Source organism: Lepidochelys kempii, chromosome 4, assembly GCF_965140265.1.
Source record: "Lepidochelys kempii isolate rLepKem1 chromosome 4, rLepKem1.hap2, whole genome shotgun sequence".
Lineage (NCBI taxonomy): Eukaryota > Metazoa > Chordata > Testudines > Cheloniidae > Lepidochelys > Lepidochelys kempii.
The window spans coordinates 29868558-29886284 of record NC_133259.1 but is presented as its reverse complement, the minus strand read 5'-3'; the positions used below and the strand labels follow the sequence as shown (position 1 = coordinate 29886284).

At 39.1% G+C, this 17727-nt stretch overlaps 1 protein-coding gene across 1 annotated transcript in view; it reads left to right on the top strand.

Annotated features, from left to right (window-relative positions):
- The window catches only part of INTS12 (integrator complex subunit 12), a 32586-nt gene that overhangs the window by 10816 nt on the left and 4043 nt on the right, over window positions 1-17727 (top strand). Inside the window, exons 2-6 of the mRNA XM_073340836.1 lie at window positions 4340-4503; window positions 6091-6243; window positions 6813-7000; window positions 13497-13656; window positions 16279-16431. Coding sequence (XP_073196937.1) covers window positions 4348-4503; window positions 6091-6243; window positions 6813-7000; window positions 13497-13656; window positions 16279-16431 — 810 coding nt within the window. The 5' untranslated portion in view covers window positions 4340-4347. The remainder of the gene's footprint in view (window positions 1-4339; window positions 4504-6090; window positions 6244-6812; window positions 7001-13496; window positions 13657-16278; window positions 16432-17727) is intronic.

Below are 17727 nucleotides of genomic sequence, written 5' to 3'. Positions count from 1 at the left end.
GTATTGGCCACTGTAAATGGCAAGATGCTGGACCAGACAGACAACTGGCCAGTATAAAACTCCCTATGTTATTGTGTTCCAATCAGAGAGCTGTGCATGGAAGGAGAGCAGATCATCAACCTTATTTTTGCGTATCACATCCATTTTTAAGTTAGCATATGAGCATCTCACTCTGGTAAATAAATTTTCCCACTTTCTTTATCTTAAAAAGCAACAAAATAGATCTTTTTAAATTTAAAATTCATTTCCAAGTTTCAGCCTGCTGCACATTTTAAATAGCCTTATAAAACCCCTGAAAATGGGAGATTATAGTAGAGACAGACAAATTCTTAACTGTGACAATACTGGCATGCAGCATTATGATGATATTAACCTTGAGATCAGAAGAGAGTTAGAAAGCCATGGTATGCAGATCATAGAATCATAGAATCATAGAATCTCAGGGTTGGAAGGGACCCCAGAAGGTCATCTAGTCCAACCCCCTGCTCAAAGCAGGACCAATTCCCAGTTAAATCATCCCAGCCAGGGCTTTGTCAAGCCTGACCTTAAAAACCTCTAAGGAAGGAGATTCTACCACCTCCCTAGGTAACGCATTCCAGTGTTTCACCACCCTCTTAGTGAAAAAGTTTTTCCTAATATCCAATCTAAACCTCCCCCACTGCAACTTGAGACCATTACTCCTCGTTCTGTCATCTGCTACCATTGAGAACAGTCTAGAGCCATCCTCTTTGGAACCCCCTTTCAGGTAGTTGAAAGCAGCTATCAAATCCCCCCTCATTCTTCTCTTCTGCAGGCTAAACAATCCCAGCTCCCTCAGCCTCTCCTCATAACTCATGTGTTCCAGTCCCCTAATCATTTTTGTTGCCCTTCGCTGGACTCTCTCCAATTTATCCACATCCTTCTTGAAGTGTGGGGCCCAAAACTGGACACAGTACTCCAGATGAGGCCTCACCAATGTCGAATAGAGGGGAACGATCACGTCCCTCGATCTGCTCGCTATGCCCCTACTTATACATCCCAAAATGCCATTGGCCTTCTTGGCAACAAGGGCACACTGCTGACTCATATCCAGCTTCTCGTCCACTGTCACCCCTAGGTCCTTTTCTGCAGAACTGCTGCCTAGCCATTCGGTCCCTAGTCTGTAGCTGTGCATTGGGTTCTTCCGTCCTAAGTGCAGGACCCTGCACTTATCCTTATTGAACCTCATCAGATTCCTTTTGGCCCAATCTTCCAATTGGTCTAGGTCCTTCTGTATCCTATCCCTCCCCTCCAGCGTATCTACCACTCCTCCCAGTTTAGTATCATCCGCAAATTTGCTGAGAGTGCAATCCACACCATCCTCCAGATCATTTATGAAGATATTGAATAAAACCGGCCCCAGGACCGACCCCTGGGGCACTCCACTTGATACCGGCTGCCAACTAGACATGGAGCCATTGATCACTACCCGTTGAGCCCGACAATTTAGCCAGCTTTCTACCCACCTTATGGTGCATTCATCCAGCCCATACTTCCTTAACTTGCTGACAAGAATACTATGGGAGACCGTGTCAAAAGCTTTGCTAAAGTCAAGAAACAATACATCCACTGCTTTCCCTTCATCCACAGAACCAGTAATCTCATCATAAAAGGCGATTAGATTAGTCAGGCATGACCTTCCCTTGGTGAATCCATGCTGGCTGTTCCTGATCACTTTCCTCTCATGCAAGTGCTTCAGGATTGATTCTTTGAGGACCTGCTCCATGATTTTTCCAGGGACTGAGGTGAGGCTGACTGGCCTGTAGTTCCCAGGATCTTCCTTCTTCCCTTTTTTAAAGATTGGCACTACATTAGCCTTTTTCCAGTCATCCGGGACTTCCCCGGTTCGCCACGAGTTTTCAAAGATAATGGCCAGTGGCTCTGCAATCACAGCCGCCAATTCCTTCAGCACTCTCGGATGCAACTCGTCCGGCCCCATGGACTTGTGCACGTCCAGCTTTTCTAAATAGTCCCTAACCGCCTCTATCTCCACAGAGGGCTGGCCATCTCTTCCGCATTTTGTGATGCCCAGCGCAGCAGTCTGGGAGCTGACCTTGTTAGTGAAAACAGAGGCAAAAAAAGCATTGATCAAAGGATCAAAGGATTGAATATAAAGAGTGCTCTTTTTTTAACAGTTCCTTGACAGTAGAGTTCTTAAAACCTGAAGTTAGAATTAGATCTACAAACTGTTACCTGTTAGAAAACAAAATTGTCCTTGTGCTGTTGGACTCAACATTGCTTATAGTCATTTTCTCAGAGTTCTTTTAGTTCAAGAAATCGCATTTAGCCTGATGGCATCCTGAGTTTGGCTGGTTTCTAGTATCTGTTCTGACTATGTCAGTATGTTATATGGAGACTTGTAAACAGGAAAACTCACAAGAAAGGAACTTCAAGTTCCTCAAGCAGTGCATTATTCCAATATCTGTGATAAGGGTTCTGTTATCCCGCATACTTTATATCTTTGTGGATTTAAGAGAGACCTAGAGATACAGTGTATGCTACTGAAACACAGACTGTAAATACTGAACAAAGAAAAAGAGCAGGTAATACAGCCCACACAGATCACAAGAGTGGCCTGAGCAGTTACCATAGGTGGATGTATGAGAGAGGAGGATAACCACTTTCCACGTGCATTGAATTCCATTTTTATAGACATCAGAGCGAAACTGAGTTGCCCTGAGATGGGCTTACACTGTAGTCTTTGCTTGATCAGTACAAAACCAGAGTTACTGGTGTTTAGGAGATAATAGTAGAAGTTCTGTGGCCACTGAGATATGATTTGACAAGAAGCAAAGATTAAGGAACAGAGAAAAGGTTCTGAATAGAATTCTTAGCTCTCTGCTGGGTCCATTGATAAAATCCTTATGAAGTCTATTATATGCTGAACTCCTTGATGATCTTGGTAGAGTGATTCTCTAGTGTCTTGTGAAAGCCCAGCATGAAATAAAGACTCCTGGAGACTTCCAGGCAAGCAATGATGGAGCAGCTTGCCACTGCTGGTGGATTGTCCAGAGAGGTTAAAGTTCACTATTTTCACTGTGCTTAACATAAAAAAAAAATTCAGTCAGGCAAGACTCTGCAAGCTAGAACCAGAGTACATGTCCAAGCTGTGCTTTTTAGGAGAGTGGCATGAAAGCTCCTTTAAAAGAGTTTTCTAAATTATAGGATTGGAAATAAGAAATCCCAATAAATGTGGCATGATGATAAAAGAGATTAAGAATACTTACATCTCATGCTTTTTGGAAAAGACCAGAAGCCATTATTTGCTGTAGCTTTCCTTAAACTGAAATAATAAAGATATATTGCTGATTTGGGAGAATTTCTTCTTTTGTAAGGAGGATCTCTTATGTAATTGCCCTTTCCTGGAATTTATGTTGCTGAGACTGACAGCTCCTTGCTTATCTAGGTAGAAAGAATTAGTTATGTAGCTTAACTAAGTGGAGAAAACTCAGATGTGGAAAAAAATTGCTGCTATCAAGAAAAGATGTTTTAAAATGAATTCTGTCCCTTTCCCTCATTTCACCTCATTATATATTGTGGCATCTCAAACCCTAGATAATTTTTACTTGTCATAAAATGCGATCAGTAATCACAAAGGAACTTGGACAAATAATTGCCTGGATACTTAATTTCCTTGCTTTGTAAGTTAAAATTAAGCAATTGACATCTAGATTTTGTCATTTTGTAAACCAAAAATTGTGAAGTAACTGTTCTAAGTACTATAATGAGAAGCTATTGTTCTGAAAAGTTCAAAAAGTGAAATTGTGTCTGCAAAGAAAATTGTTTTTCCAAATGTACATTGGTGTTAGTGAGCAACCAGATGAAAGGCAGTGTGCATGCAATGAAAGTTTAGTACAGTATTTTATTATATAAGGAGGAAATCTACAACCTATTGGTTTCCCTTCTTGAAGCTGTCACTCATTTTTAATTTATTACACTTAAATTGTGCTCATGTTCTGAATAACAATATTCTGAAATACATGTTGCATTCTCATAAATACAGTACATTTTGTTTTCTGACTTTGTTTGCCAAATTCAGAATCTGACATTACTTCAGCTGTGGGATAAGATGCTGCTACTCTGTCTTTCTAGAAGGCAGCAAATTCATTGTCTCCTAATGGAGGTGGTAGTTGGCTTTTGTGACTGTGTTTATCTGTTTTGTTTTTTAAATTCATATCTATGCCTAGAACTCATGTGATAAATAATGTGCCCATTTCTTCTCCCCAAAAGAGTTTTCTTTGAGATTATTAGCTCTTGTGTTATTTGAGTTGTACTCCATATGAATAAAGTTCAATGTCTTCTTTTTCATTTCCTTTCAAAGAAGCTACTATGGCTGCTACAGTGAACCTGGAACTTGATCCCATCTTTTTGAAAGCCCTGGGCTTCCTGCATTCAAAGAGTAAAGATTCTGCTGAAAAGCTAAAAGCTCTGCTTGATGAGTCTTTGGCCAGAGGAATTGATTCAAGCTATCGTCCTTCACAAAAGGTATTCACATGAATAGAACACGTAGGTCATTTTTATATGCAGTATTAAAGCTCCAGCTATTCCTGTTTCAAGTTTTATAGCTGAAGAACTATGAGAGCCAGAAAGGGGGGAAAAACAGACTTGCAGAGTAGCTATGTTATTACTTGATCACTGACCTTTATGCATTTGTTCCTGGTGCCATTGAAGTTAGAGGAAAACTTCGTATTGACTTCAATGGCACAGTGTCTGGTCCTGGAAGAGAGCTGTTCCTTGTTAAGGTGGGAGGGGCTCTTTGTAACCTGGTGCTTTCTGAATACTTTTATCCTGGCTTTGGTGGTGGTATGTCTGTTACTTCTGTATCATGTTGCTCATCCATCCTGAATCAAAATTAGAACTAAAAGCACATAAAAATGCAGGTTAATTATTGTTGCTGAGCATAAATCTTAAGCAATGTAGCCAGATAATGGTAAAACCACATCAGTTTTCTGAACATTCTGTTGATTAATTTGTATGCGGCAAGAAGAGAAAAAAAAAGTTGAAGGGCAGGTTTTAAAGCCAAAATGATTTGCAGAACCAAAACAACTAGCATACATGACAAATGGAAAAAATTGTGTGTCATGTTCTGTTCTGTATAGGTTCTTATATCGTGCTCATCACTGCAGTATGTGAACTTCTTCCAGTAGGACATTAAGCTAACAAGTACCAAACACTAAAAACACACTAACTAGAATATTTAAGATGGAGAATATTATATTAAAGGGACCCCGCCAGTAACCTACTGATACTGCTTTCCACTGCCAAGTGGATAACCTGCGTTAAGTGCCCAGTTGTTGTTTCTTGTTCCCAAAGGAACTGAGATTTCAGTCATGGCACCTTGCTCAGTCTCTGATTTTCACATATATTGCTATGGCTTTGGGGACTAATTTAATCACTTATGTTCAAAATTGACCTGATTATTATCTATCACTGACACAAATAAGCAGCTATTGACTTGTGTTGAGATGCATATCAAGATTTATTGACCCAAGAGGTAAATATTGACCAAGATTAAGCAAAGGTCAATATTTTCCTCCCAGAAGGAATGAAATATTGATGTTCACTGACACCAGAAGTCAATTTATATATGGTTACGTAGATTGAATTTTGTCATCAGAACTATCTGAAAATATCTGCTCGTTGTGGCTGTGAATTTTGGAAGTATGAAAGTTTTACCTTTGATATTAGTGTTTCAAAGGGAAGATGCACTTAGGGATCCAGAAAAATAAACAAACCTCTCTCTGAAAAGGTGACTAGTCAGAGGAGATGGAGGTGGGTTAGAATTCACTGCAGAGGGCCAAGGTACACTTATGTGATTTGATTCATTAATGTTGTTCACACTTATGTGATTTGATTTGTTAATGTTGTTCTAGATCCCAGTAATATTTACCTCTGTGAAGATAAAAAAAAATTGAAACACTTGTTACACGACTGGTTATGCAATGTTGTGCCATTTTTTAAATGAGTATATAGAAAATGTAATGTTTACCTAGATTTGTGACCTAAGCAGTTGCAAAGTAGCAAGTGTCTTATGTGTTATGTTTGTTATCAGCATTTTTTTCATTTATTTAGGAAGTAGAGCAACCCAAAGTGTCTATTACCAAGCCGATTTCCAGTAAGCAGGAGCCTAAAGCTTCGTCCAGTCTGCCTTCAGGCAACAATAATGGCAAGCCCGTCACAACAGAAAAGGTGAAAAAAGAAACAGAAAAGAGGACTGCTGATAAAGTAAGGCCAATTTTGGTTCTAATCATGAAATAATTATGGACTAAAAGAGCTCCATTTGTGCTTGAATTTAAAATTATTATTCAGCCAAAACCAAATTGTTCATGCAGAACTTCGTTAATCTGACCCATTTTAGTTGCATCTGCAGCATGTCACCTTTCGCTCCATAGGATCATAAGTTAGCACAGGCCAGACAGTACAACAGAGGATTTATCATAACTTTTCCCAAATGTCTTTATATACTACTTTTTATTGGGAGGAGAAGAATCAATGAAAATATGCTAAACTGTTATCTCCCCCACTCTCTCTCTCTCTCTCTCTCAAGACCACTGAATCTTTTACAAATCATTGTGAGTTGTACAACTGATGACTTTTCTACGCTTTTAGTTCACAAATGTTTTGGTGGGAATGTATTTCTATCTCTAGGAAAAAGTGCCAGATGTATTGTGCAGATCCACAGTACATAATTTACCTACTTGTATTTGTAATTAATTATGCCAGTTAGTTGCTTAGATAAAAACTAACCACTAACTTTTCACATTTTCACCATCTCCATGTGTGGTGTTTAATAGATGAAAGTAGAAATTGGTGAAGGAGTTGATGTTCCAAAGAAACCCAGACTAGAGAAACAAGAGGCTCGTTCTTCCCCGATCACAGTCCAGACTAGCAAGGATTTAACCATGCCTGATCTATCTAGTTTTGATGAAACCAGTGCCGATGATTTTGCCATGGAAATGGGCTTAGCTTGCGTTGTTTGTCGGTAAGTGACTTATGCTTTGTCAGACACACAACTCCTTCTAATGTGTTCTTCTGTGAAAATGACAAATTATGTTTATCGTCTCTCAGTGTCTCCATATCAAATTAGACCAGGGTGTTTTTTATTTTATAAATAATCTTAGACCTGATTGTAGAAAGCACTTAAGCACATACTTCAAATTAATCATATGCTTAAGTGGCTTCCTGAATAAAGATGCTTTTCTAAAATGCGAGGTCTTTAAGAAGAAAAATATCTAAGTCACAGTAAGTCAAATATCAAGTCTTTGGAGAAATTATTTACCATAACAATGTTTTGCTAATTATAAGACTACTGTACATCTTACGGGGAGGGGGAGAATCATTGAACATCTTAAGTAGCCAGGATAGAAATACAGCACAAGTATTCATTTTAATTACTGGTAGCCAAACTTTAGAATTAATCACTACCTGTGAGCAGTGCACTTCAAGTTAGGGTCTATTCTGAAGTGTTTTTTAAAAGTGACATTGATAACATTCTATGTTTGTTTTTCCATGTTTCCCAAATGATTTTCAATTGGTTTACAAGTAAAAATGGTTTGTTTTTTGGTCTGTTTTTTGAATGGCCAGCCCTGAAAATTTATCTTGGAATGCATGCGTCAAGATAGGTTTGTCTGACTCATACATCTTAATTCTGACTCATACACTATTAATAATGACTTTGAAATTGGAACTTAATTGACAGTTCTGTTTGTGACGTACAAGCTTTGCAGTGCTGGTAAAAGGGAAAAGTAGCAAGCATGTATTTTGTGAATACACACTCACACAGGAATCAAAGTTGTTGAATAAGAAAATTTATCTTATTTATTTACTTACTTACTCAGTCACTTTTCAGGCTCTTGCTATGTTAATTAAGGAGTATCTCGGGTCCAACAATGGATAAGTTGTTGCAGTTACAACTTCATACAGTTAATTATGGTTTTAATTTTCATGTCAAGTTATTGCAGACTTTTCTGATGATTGTTATAAATGGGAGAAAGTCTTTTTAATCTTTTATTAAAGACACAGAAAAAGAAGGAAAAACCGTTAACGCATTTGAAATGCAAAGTATTAAGTAAAGCTTTCATTTTAACAATTTACCTTATTCCCTTTTAGCTGAATAGAGTCTTTTACCCCAACTTGACAGACTTTTTAGATGGTATTAACTGTCCTTTTGAAGGGAAAAGAGAAAAGATGTGTTTAAATGGTCTTGAGCTGTTGCTGCTGCTGTTGTCCATGAAGTCAGATCCCATTTCTTTTAAGACAAAAGACATGCACAAAAGAAGAGATAAAAGAACAGCCAACAGTCTGTGGATCTGATTTTCGCTTGCAGCCTTGCTGCTGGAGAAGCACAAGCCCAGCATATGTTTTTTTTAGCCACTCCATGACTTGGAAAACTTTTACCATTGTCAGGCTTGTTAAGGCATTGCTTTTAGCTAGGCTTTTTTGTTACAGGTTTATAGCTCTGTTGCAAAAGATTGAACTCCCTTGGCCATGTAAGGCAGATCCTTATTAAACAGATGAGAGAGAAAGAAGAGGAGAAATGAGATGGGGGGTGGGGGAAATGACACACTAGAGAGGCAGTGAAAGCAGAAACCCAAGGTTCAGGTGATTATCCAGGATTTAGTTGTAGCCATTGGAGGTGTTGAAGTCATCTGGTTCCCCCTTTCTGGCTCATCCTGATCAGAACATATTTCAGGATCAGGATGATGAAGGTCCAACAGTGTTACGGTGGATTCCCACAAGATAGTGGGGAGGGCAGTATCCATGAAGGTAAAGATTTTTTTCTTCCACTCCACCTGTCCCTTTAAGTGACCCTCAAATAAACATTGTCCAAAAAGGCATGACAATCTCATTCCTTAAAATAAGCAGTCAAAATACGTTTTGGTGAATTCAGCTATAAACATTTCTTCACATTTCTTTCTCAATTTATTGGTATTCCAACTCATGACTTTTCCAGGAGCCTTGAATACTCTTTTGTCACCATTTCAGGTAACTATACCTATATTCCCCCCACTCATGGTCCACCAAAGCACCCACTCTAGGCTCCTGGCTCCTCAGCCATCATCTCTCTTAGGCAGAGACTTGAGTTCCCTTATTTACACTGTGATATCCCCAGCAAGCCAGACTACCTAAAAGACCACCAGCTGCACTTAGTTCTCTCTGCGAAGGCTATGCCCAGTGTAATTGCCAGCAGTTACAAGTTACCACACAGCTCTTTCTAAGCAAGCATATTATTCTTAAAGTGAAAGCATTACAGAGAAAACATGTTAAAAACAATAAAAGAAACCACATGCATGCTAAAGAGCTAACTAGAGGTCATCCCCGAATCCAACCTCAGGCAGTGAGTGGCGTCAGTCCTTCAAAACCCACAACTGGGTTTCACCATAGTTACAAGTCTATAACTGTCTTAGATTCAGAACTAGAACAAAGACTGGCCACTTCAGCTGTTTCTTTATATAGCTCAGGCTACGTACACACTACACCTTATGTCGGTATAAATTATGTCACTCAGAGGTGTGAATAAGGGTGTGAGCAATGTAAGTTACACTGACATAAGCACCAGTGTGGACAGTGCTATGTCAGCGGGGAGGTCTCTCCTGTCGGCTTAGGGCTACTGCACTAGCAGCGCTATAGTGACACAGCTGCAAGCTCTGTAGTGTAGCCATAGCCTCAGCCTTTATTCACCAGTCTCTGGGCACAGATAATTGGCAGACAGAAGCCCTCTGCTCAGGGCATAGCTTCAAAAATCAGATTTTTTGCATAACTAGAGGTGGGGAATTTACATTAACTTCCCGCTAGGTATTTCCCAAGAAATCCACTTAACACTTAAACTTTCCGTTTAGTACAACAGACTCCAAAGATACTTAAACTGAATTCAATAAGATTTTTCAAGAAAATTGCAAGAAGCTGCCATATCTGTCACAACTTTATCCCAGTTCTTTTAACAAAACCAATACAGTTTGGACCAATCTTTCTATCTTCAACTTTTGCTTACCTTTATAAAAATTGTATTTAATAGTCAGAGTTGAACTTTTTTTTTACGTGGGGCAACTTAGAATACAGTCCTGTGCACAACATCCCAACCATATTTTAAGACAGCAGATACGATGCTGTTTATTAGTTTTATTACAACTATGTAAGACGTGTTCTTACTCTGTCAGATGTTTTATTTACCTGTCCTTGCTTCCTCAGTACTACTCAAAGACACTCATTGGTTGTGCCCTGCTATAGTCTTGAATTAGAAAGTTTGTTTATTTTATTTAAGGCTTACTGAGTGAGGCTTCAGTTGCTAGGGCTGGGATTTCCAGTATTAACTAATGTTTCAACATTGGTGCTTTTTTGTTTAATCTGAGCAGAAATACTGAATACTGTAAACAGATATGGTTTAGACACTTCTAAAAACCTAAAAAAAAGTGTCAATGTTAAACACAACATTTTAACAATGAGTTATCGAATTCTTCTGTAAAATAAAGCAAATATGTATAGTGTTTTGAAAGTGAAATTTCATAATATTTGGCTAACTGCTAATGAAAGCTTCATATCCAAATGTGAAACACTTATCTAAACTGAATTATGAAAAAAAGGAGAGCCCAAATATTATTATTATGACTTACATGCATTGCAATAGCACTGAGGCACCCCAGTCCTGGCAAAGACCCTGTTGTGTGAGGCAGTGTACAAACACAGAACAAAAAGACAGTCACTTGCCAGTTTATCTGTACTGCTATCTGTATTATTTCCATTTTACACATAGGGAATCTGAAGTGCACAGAGATGAAGTGACTTGCTCAATGACACAGAGCAAGTCACTGCAGAGCCAGCATTAGAATGGAAGTGTTCTAACTCCCTGAAACCTGCACTAACAGTGAGACTGCATATTCACTTTTTGCACTAGTATAGAGTGGGATCTGAGTGCAGCTTTGCTAATTATAGGAGTGCAAGTAGAAATTCCAGAGTGACCCCCATTTTCTTTTCTTTTCTTTTCTTTTTTTTTTTTAATGGGAGGGTGGGAGGTAAAAAATCCCCTCCCTCTAATTCCTGGCCGTCCCTTCTGCATACAGATCTTTAAGGAAAAAACACAAGTCACTAATTATGGGAACCTTAAAGAATCAAAAGTAAAAATATTATAAAGGAAAATGTTGTGTGTGACTTGCAGGTGACATTGAAGTCCTGTCAAAGAGAGAGCGTTTAGGAAAAATCTGCATTCTCTTTGCAAGACCAGCCTTCTAAACTGTAATGAATAAATTAATTTTGTCTTCATTTTTAAAAGATACAAAACCATTCAGGCTGTCTCTTGATTTAAAGACTAGCTTAAAGTACGTCTGGCTTTGACTTTTCTTGGCATAAAAAGTTTATTTTTTTGTAATCCATCCAAAATTATCCTTTATAGTTTTAAAATATGGAGATTAGTCTGTTCCCTTGTCACATGCAGTTGAAACTGAGATGCTTTGTTCTGACCCAATCTATTTTTCAAGAATCAAATGGCTTCTGAAATATCCTGAATTTAAATAATGTGCTCCAGAATTTCTGAAACATCTCCTCCTTTGTTTTTAAATAGCCTAGTTAAAAAAAAAAAGATATTTTTCAAAAATTGTTCTTACAGCTATATTGACAACATCTTCTGATTTCATTTCCTTGTTATATAAAGAAATAAAGTACTATGTTTCCCCACCCATCCTCAAATAGAGTTTCCATGGTTACCTAGGTACCTGCTCCTCAGGGAGATGAGCAAAAGCAGCTTAGCAATTAAATAGCCTGATTTGTCATCTGAAAGAGGAAGTCATTAGGAAAATGCAATTTGGCTATTTCACAGATATACTTCCAGTCATGTGTACGTCACTAATTTGTCACATACACAATGTGATTCTTTTCAGCAGAGGCCCACGCAAAACTAAGTCCTCATCACCAGCTTACATGCTTGTTTCAAGGCAGAACTGCATAGCTAATCCTTTCTGTTCCATCTCTCTATGATGTTGGTATTATGTTATGTTTCTAATGTCTGTCTGTGATGGGGAGCGAAGGATGGTTACTAAAAGTTCCACAAAGAAGCGTGCTACTTGCATCCTGTTTTTTTGAATCCTTTAACTAAAAGAATTAGTCGTGGGGGAATTCCATGCAAAAAAAATTAAAATTCCACACACGCTATTTTAAAATTCTGCATATTTCATTTGTCAAAATAGCACAATATAATCACGCCAGTTTCAGTTATTTTGGTAATTTATTTCAGAATACCTGTCAGCAACTATGTCTGTAACAATACAGACAACAAAAAAGATGCAGGAAATGTTTTGTGACAAATAGATTCCTTACTAGGCATACTAATACATAACTCTGAGTAATAATTCATTGAAACTACAGTACAGAAACCTATTTCCAACCTCCCTCAGAAGCAGAGAAGTCAAGGATAACAGAGGAGCTGAGCGAGAGGGAAGTAATTGCTGGGAAGGAGCCTGGGTGTAAACTTGGAGGGTTATTGAGTGTGGGTGGGAGAAGTATGGAACACATTTTGGGGGCGGGGGAGGATTGTTAGGGAGCCTCCGCCATGCTCTCTCATTCAATCAGGCACATTTGCCCCTATCCCTATGTGTCCCTGCACCCCCCCATCCCCTGTGTCCTTGCACCTCCACTCAGCCACTTCCCTCTCCTCATGTGTCCCTGCACCCCACTCCCATCCAGCCCCCGCCCCAGTCTGTCCTCCACACTAGCCCTTCTGATTCCCAGTCTGACACACACACCCCCAGCAGTCCCACGTGCCCCATGCTGTCCATCCCCCCATATTCTGTGCCTCCTGACCAGGCCCCACGGGCAGGGTGCTGTGAGGAAAGCAGCCTCTTTCTCTTCCATATCTGCTGCTGGGGCTGTTCCTGTCCAGGAGTGGCGGCTCTCTGTTCTGGTGCCACAGCAGCCCTTTGTGGTTGAAAGGAGTAACTGCAACTCCTTTCTGGCAGAATGTATTTTCTGCGGGGAGAGGGGAATTCTGAATAGCACATGTATTCTTCACGGGCACAGTGGCACAGAATTCCCCCAGGAGTATAAGAATGGTTGTCATTGAGACACTATTTGTTGTTGAGCAATACAATTCAACCTCTTACAGCAATATTATTCCCTAGGCACTCAGATACTACAGTAATAGTACTAGTAATAGTAATAGAACATTTTTCAGAGCTTTATACATCATAAGGGAACAAACCAAATGACTTTTTCCTTTACAGGTGACTTGTAGATGTGTTTATAATAATAATCTAAAATTCTTAGATTTTCTTTAGAATCTACTTTAAAGCAACAAAAAGTTTGCAAGACAGTTATTAGGAAGAACTCATACAGTAGAAAAGGGATCTTTTTCATTTTGCCAAGAATAGAAAGTGTATCCGTAGCGTAAGAATATTTCTAATTTTTTATATTAAGCCTTGCAGCGATTACAATGACTAGATAACCTTAAAGTGCTTTATTCAGTAACCTGTTCTCAACTGTTTGTTCTGCAGGCAAATGACAGTTACTTCTGGAAATCAGTTAGTAGAGTGTCAGGAGTGCCATAATCTCTACCACCAGGATTGTCATAAACCTCAGGTGACAGACAAAGAAGTCAATGATCCTCGCCTTGTATGGTATTGTGCCCGCTGTACCAGGCAGATGAAGAGAATGGTAAGAGTCAGCTTTTTGTCTAACATGAGTAGTATTGGGAGACAGCAATTCATTTGGGCTGTTTTAAAACAGGATTTGCAGAAACTTTTAGAAGATGTTGGAAAATCATTTTTCACAGCTGCATTTCCTTTTGCTGCTGCTCTGGTTATTTTAACTGTAGTCTCAAAGAACATTCAGTAATGTTCCTATTAACAAAATAAAATAAATCACAGAATTAAAAGTCAGGCACGATCAAACAAGTTTATTTCTTCCTCACTGGTAGGCAATGGAACAAATAATTAGGCTTATATAATTTATCATCTAGTTGTTATACTGATCTACTAAATAGTCTCATATTTGTCATTTTCTTCTCAAATTTAGGGCCTGAATGAATTGCTCCTCTGGAACTTAACATTTCTCTAACAAAGGTCTACACATTTTGGGCCAGGTCTTGTTCAGCAATGAGTGACCTCAATTTCTGTTGAAGTTGATGATGAGACCCATTATTTTCATTGAGCTGTGTGTTAATTTCTTTAGTAAGCAGGCTGTTGACTTCTGAGTTTCATAATGAGTCAAAATCTGTTGTTAAAAAGTGTCTTTTGCTATTAGAAACAATTTACAAAAGCTGAAGATAACTTACTTTTATGTTATCACTGGAGTAAGAAAACATCTTTATTTTCACTAAACATAAATCATTAGCCCATTCATCTTTAATTCTGAGACCTTTTAAAACTGAGATGTTATACAGAAGAAATTTTGTTAAATTTTGAAGCTATTTTGTGATAACCCGGCAAAATGTTACCTGTTGAAATGACCTTTCTATTAGGAAAATCTCATTTAAAATGTTTTTGCTATAACCAATGAAAGTTATTAATTGATTTCAGTAGTTGTTTTAGTACTTTGATTATCTCCAGTCCTTTGAACTCAGGACTGCTTTCTTGTGCTCAGTAAATTGCACTGAAGTACCATACTCATCCACAGCTATAAATATTTCACGCTCACTGTGATGTTCCCCTCTGGTGTTACCTGGACTGGTAGTCTGCTAGATCACTCCAATCTTTGACTCTGGGAGCCAGCCTTACCCTGTTCTGCTGTGAGAACCCCTATTCCTGAGCTGTTTACACATGGCCTCTGGCACGTAAGCTGCTCCTTGGATTGTGCAACCGAATGACACGAGCCAATATCTTAGGTCGTGGACACAACCCTAGGAACCTCCATCTTGCAGTGTCCAGTTATGCCGACTGGACGCTGCAAGTTTATATGAGTTTGTCAGTTTAACAAAGAAATTGATATGCACCAGGCTTGTTATCCCAAGGGGAGTTTCAGACACGCTTCAAGCCAAATGCACTGCTTCAAATAGAATAAACAAACAGATTTATTAACTACAAAGATAAATTTTAAGTGATTATAAGTCAAAGCATAACAAGTCAGATTTGGTCAAATGAAATAAAAGTAAAACGCATTCTAAGCTGATCTTAACACTTTCAATGCTTACAAATTTAGATGCTTCTCACCACAGGCCGCTGGTTGCTCTTCAGCCAGGCTCTCCCCTTTGATCAGCACTTCAGTCGCTTGGTGTGGTGTCTGTAGTTGTAGGTGGAAGAGAGAGGAAGAGCATGGCAAACGTCTCTCTCTTTTATCATGTTCTTTCTTCCCTCTTGGTTTTGCCCCTCCCCCTTTCAGAGTCAGGTGAGCATTACCTCATTGCAGTTCCAAACTGACCAAGGAAGGGGGCGTGACTCACTCGAGAGTCTAACAGATCCTTTTGTTGTTGCCTAGGCCAGTGTCCTTTTTTCCTGTGAGGCTGGGCTGGATTTGTTCCATACATGCCCTGATAAGGTGTGAATTGCCTCTCTGTTCTTTGCCTGGGCTTGCTTTAAGCCATTTTCAGCCTCATTAACTATATACATGAAATTATAACCTATAACCTTACTATAACATTACTGTAACAATTACTATAGCATCACTATAACAGCCATGCTTAGTGCATCATGAGCCTTCTGAAGACACCCAACATGACAAACTTTGCATTGGATACCAACCACACAATCATTTTATAAAGATGAACATGGGGGTGTAGAGTGTTCCGCCGAGGTACAGAGCGTCACACTCACCTCCCCGTCAAACTGCCATACGTCAGCATTCCCTTTGCAGGCCACAGTTTCCTTTTGCTCTCTCAGCATAAATGCTGCCACCTTACCAGCTTTCTCTGAAAAGAGCCCTGCAATCTGCTTCCCAGAAGCTGGTTTCTAACCATAACCTTTCCCAATATTTTCCTTCTCTGTCCCTCCATCCACCAGTTCCCTACACTCCTCCATCAGGCCTAACTCCTGACTCCTCCTCCCACCTATGTTTACCCACTCAAATATATGGTCACACCCATGCCTTTTAGCTGCTGGAATCTTCCCATTTTATGTGACTCAATCCCACCTACCTGTCAGCTGGAAACTACTTACAAATCCAAGTTGTGTTTCCACCTGACCTGTTTTCTAAATGCTTAATTTCCAGATCTCATCTAAGATAGTATTCGAAGGGCTAATGTTGTGATCTCATAATGCTCATGTTTTCTATTGTCACTCTGATGAAATCTTCGTCGTTAGTACAGAAACATAACTAATTTGAGTTTAATTATTATTTATGCAGGCTCAAAAGACTCAGAAACCACCTCAGAAACCAGCTCCTGCAGTAGTTTCAGTAGCACCAACTGTGAAAGATCCATTAGTGAAGAAACCTGAAATTAAGCTCAAGCTGGATACCCCAACAACTTTCCTAGCATTCAAGAGGACAGAAGTCAAGGTGCTGTACATTAAACTCTCTCTCTCTAAGTGCTTTTATTTTATTGCGTATATGAAACATTCTTGCTTAAATGTCGTACAGCTGTTTTTTCCCTTTTCAGAACCCCACCTTGCTCTTTCACGTGATCAAAACCCCAAATGAAAATACAGGCCCTTATTCTGTCTGTATTCAGTAATGCTGTAACATAGTGGATTTTCAGTTTCTTGACTTTTTTATTTTATAAGAAGGAAAAAAATTAGATTTTTCTGGTTTGTTTTTTTTAAATGGCATTTCTATAAAAGTAAGAAATCTTCATACTCATAGAAAGGATGTGAATTGCTGTCCATTCTTATGTAACATGCATACATTTGCAATTGCAAGACTCTTCTTATGATACTGTTGCTTCTGTAAGATCTAATTTGTGAGATCCCTTCCTCTTTTATATCGTGTCTCATGTTTCTCCTTCTCTGGGTTATTCTGTGTTAAAGATTGTCATGAGGTGGTAAAAGGAGATAAACCGGAAGCCGTAGCAACAGCATAATAAATATCTTCAGTAGCCTAACAAACTGTGACCCCAGTCCAGGAAAGCACTTAAGTGCATGTAAAACTGTAAGGCTGTGTCAGTCAGGCTGTCTGGAGTGGCCCACGAGCGTGGGTGCCAACTTCAGGCCAGACTGTCAAGAAGCAGGGCACAAAACCTCAAATTGGTTATATATTCTATAGTTAGATTTCACCAGCCAAGTAACAAATGGGAACTCCACAAGCTCTATAACAGCCTTACCATAGAGTCACAGACTGTTCTTTTGGGCAGTCTGATCTGTCTTGCCACCCAGGCAAGCCTGCCTTTGTGATAGATGATCTTTTACACCAAAAGTCGAAACAATATTCAAATTACTCGCAGTCCCAAAGGACCAGTCACTTACCCCAGGTCAGTTGCACCTCAGATCTCTTACCAAAGAGAGTGCTGATAGTCAGTCCTGTAATAAACTAAGGATTTATTAACTAAGAAAAAGAAACAAGAGTTATTTACAAGGTTAAAGTAGGTAAACATACACACACGAATGAGATACAGTCTTAGGGGTTCCAAAACGTAATAGTAGCTCTTATAATATGCAAGCTCGATATATCCTTTAGGGCTAATCCAAACCAATCAGCTTGGGGATCTCTTGCTCTTGCTTAGAAATTTTGCCCTCTCTGAATTTCAAGCAGCATAGTGATCACAATTTCTCTTTAACAGGAATTTTTATTCCCTTCCCCCAGCATTCAAGATGTGGTGGGATGAGGGCTTGTATGGGTACCCACTTCATGGGTGTTGGG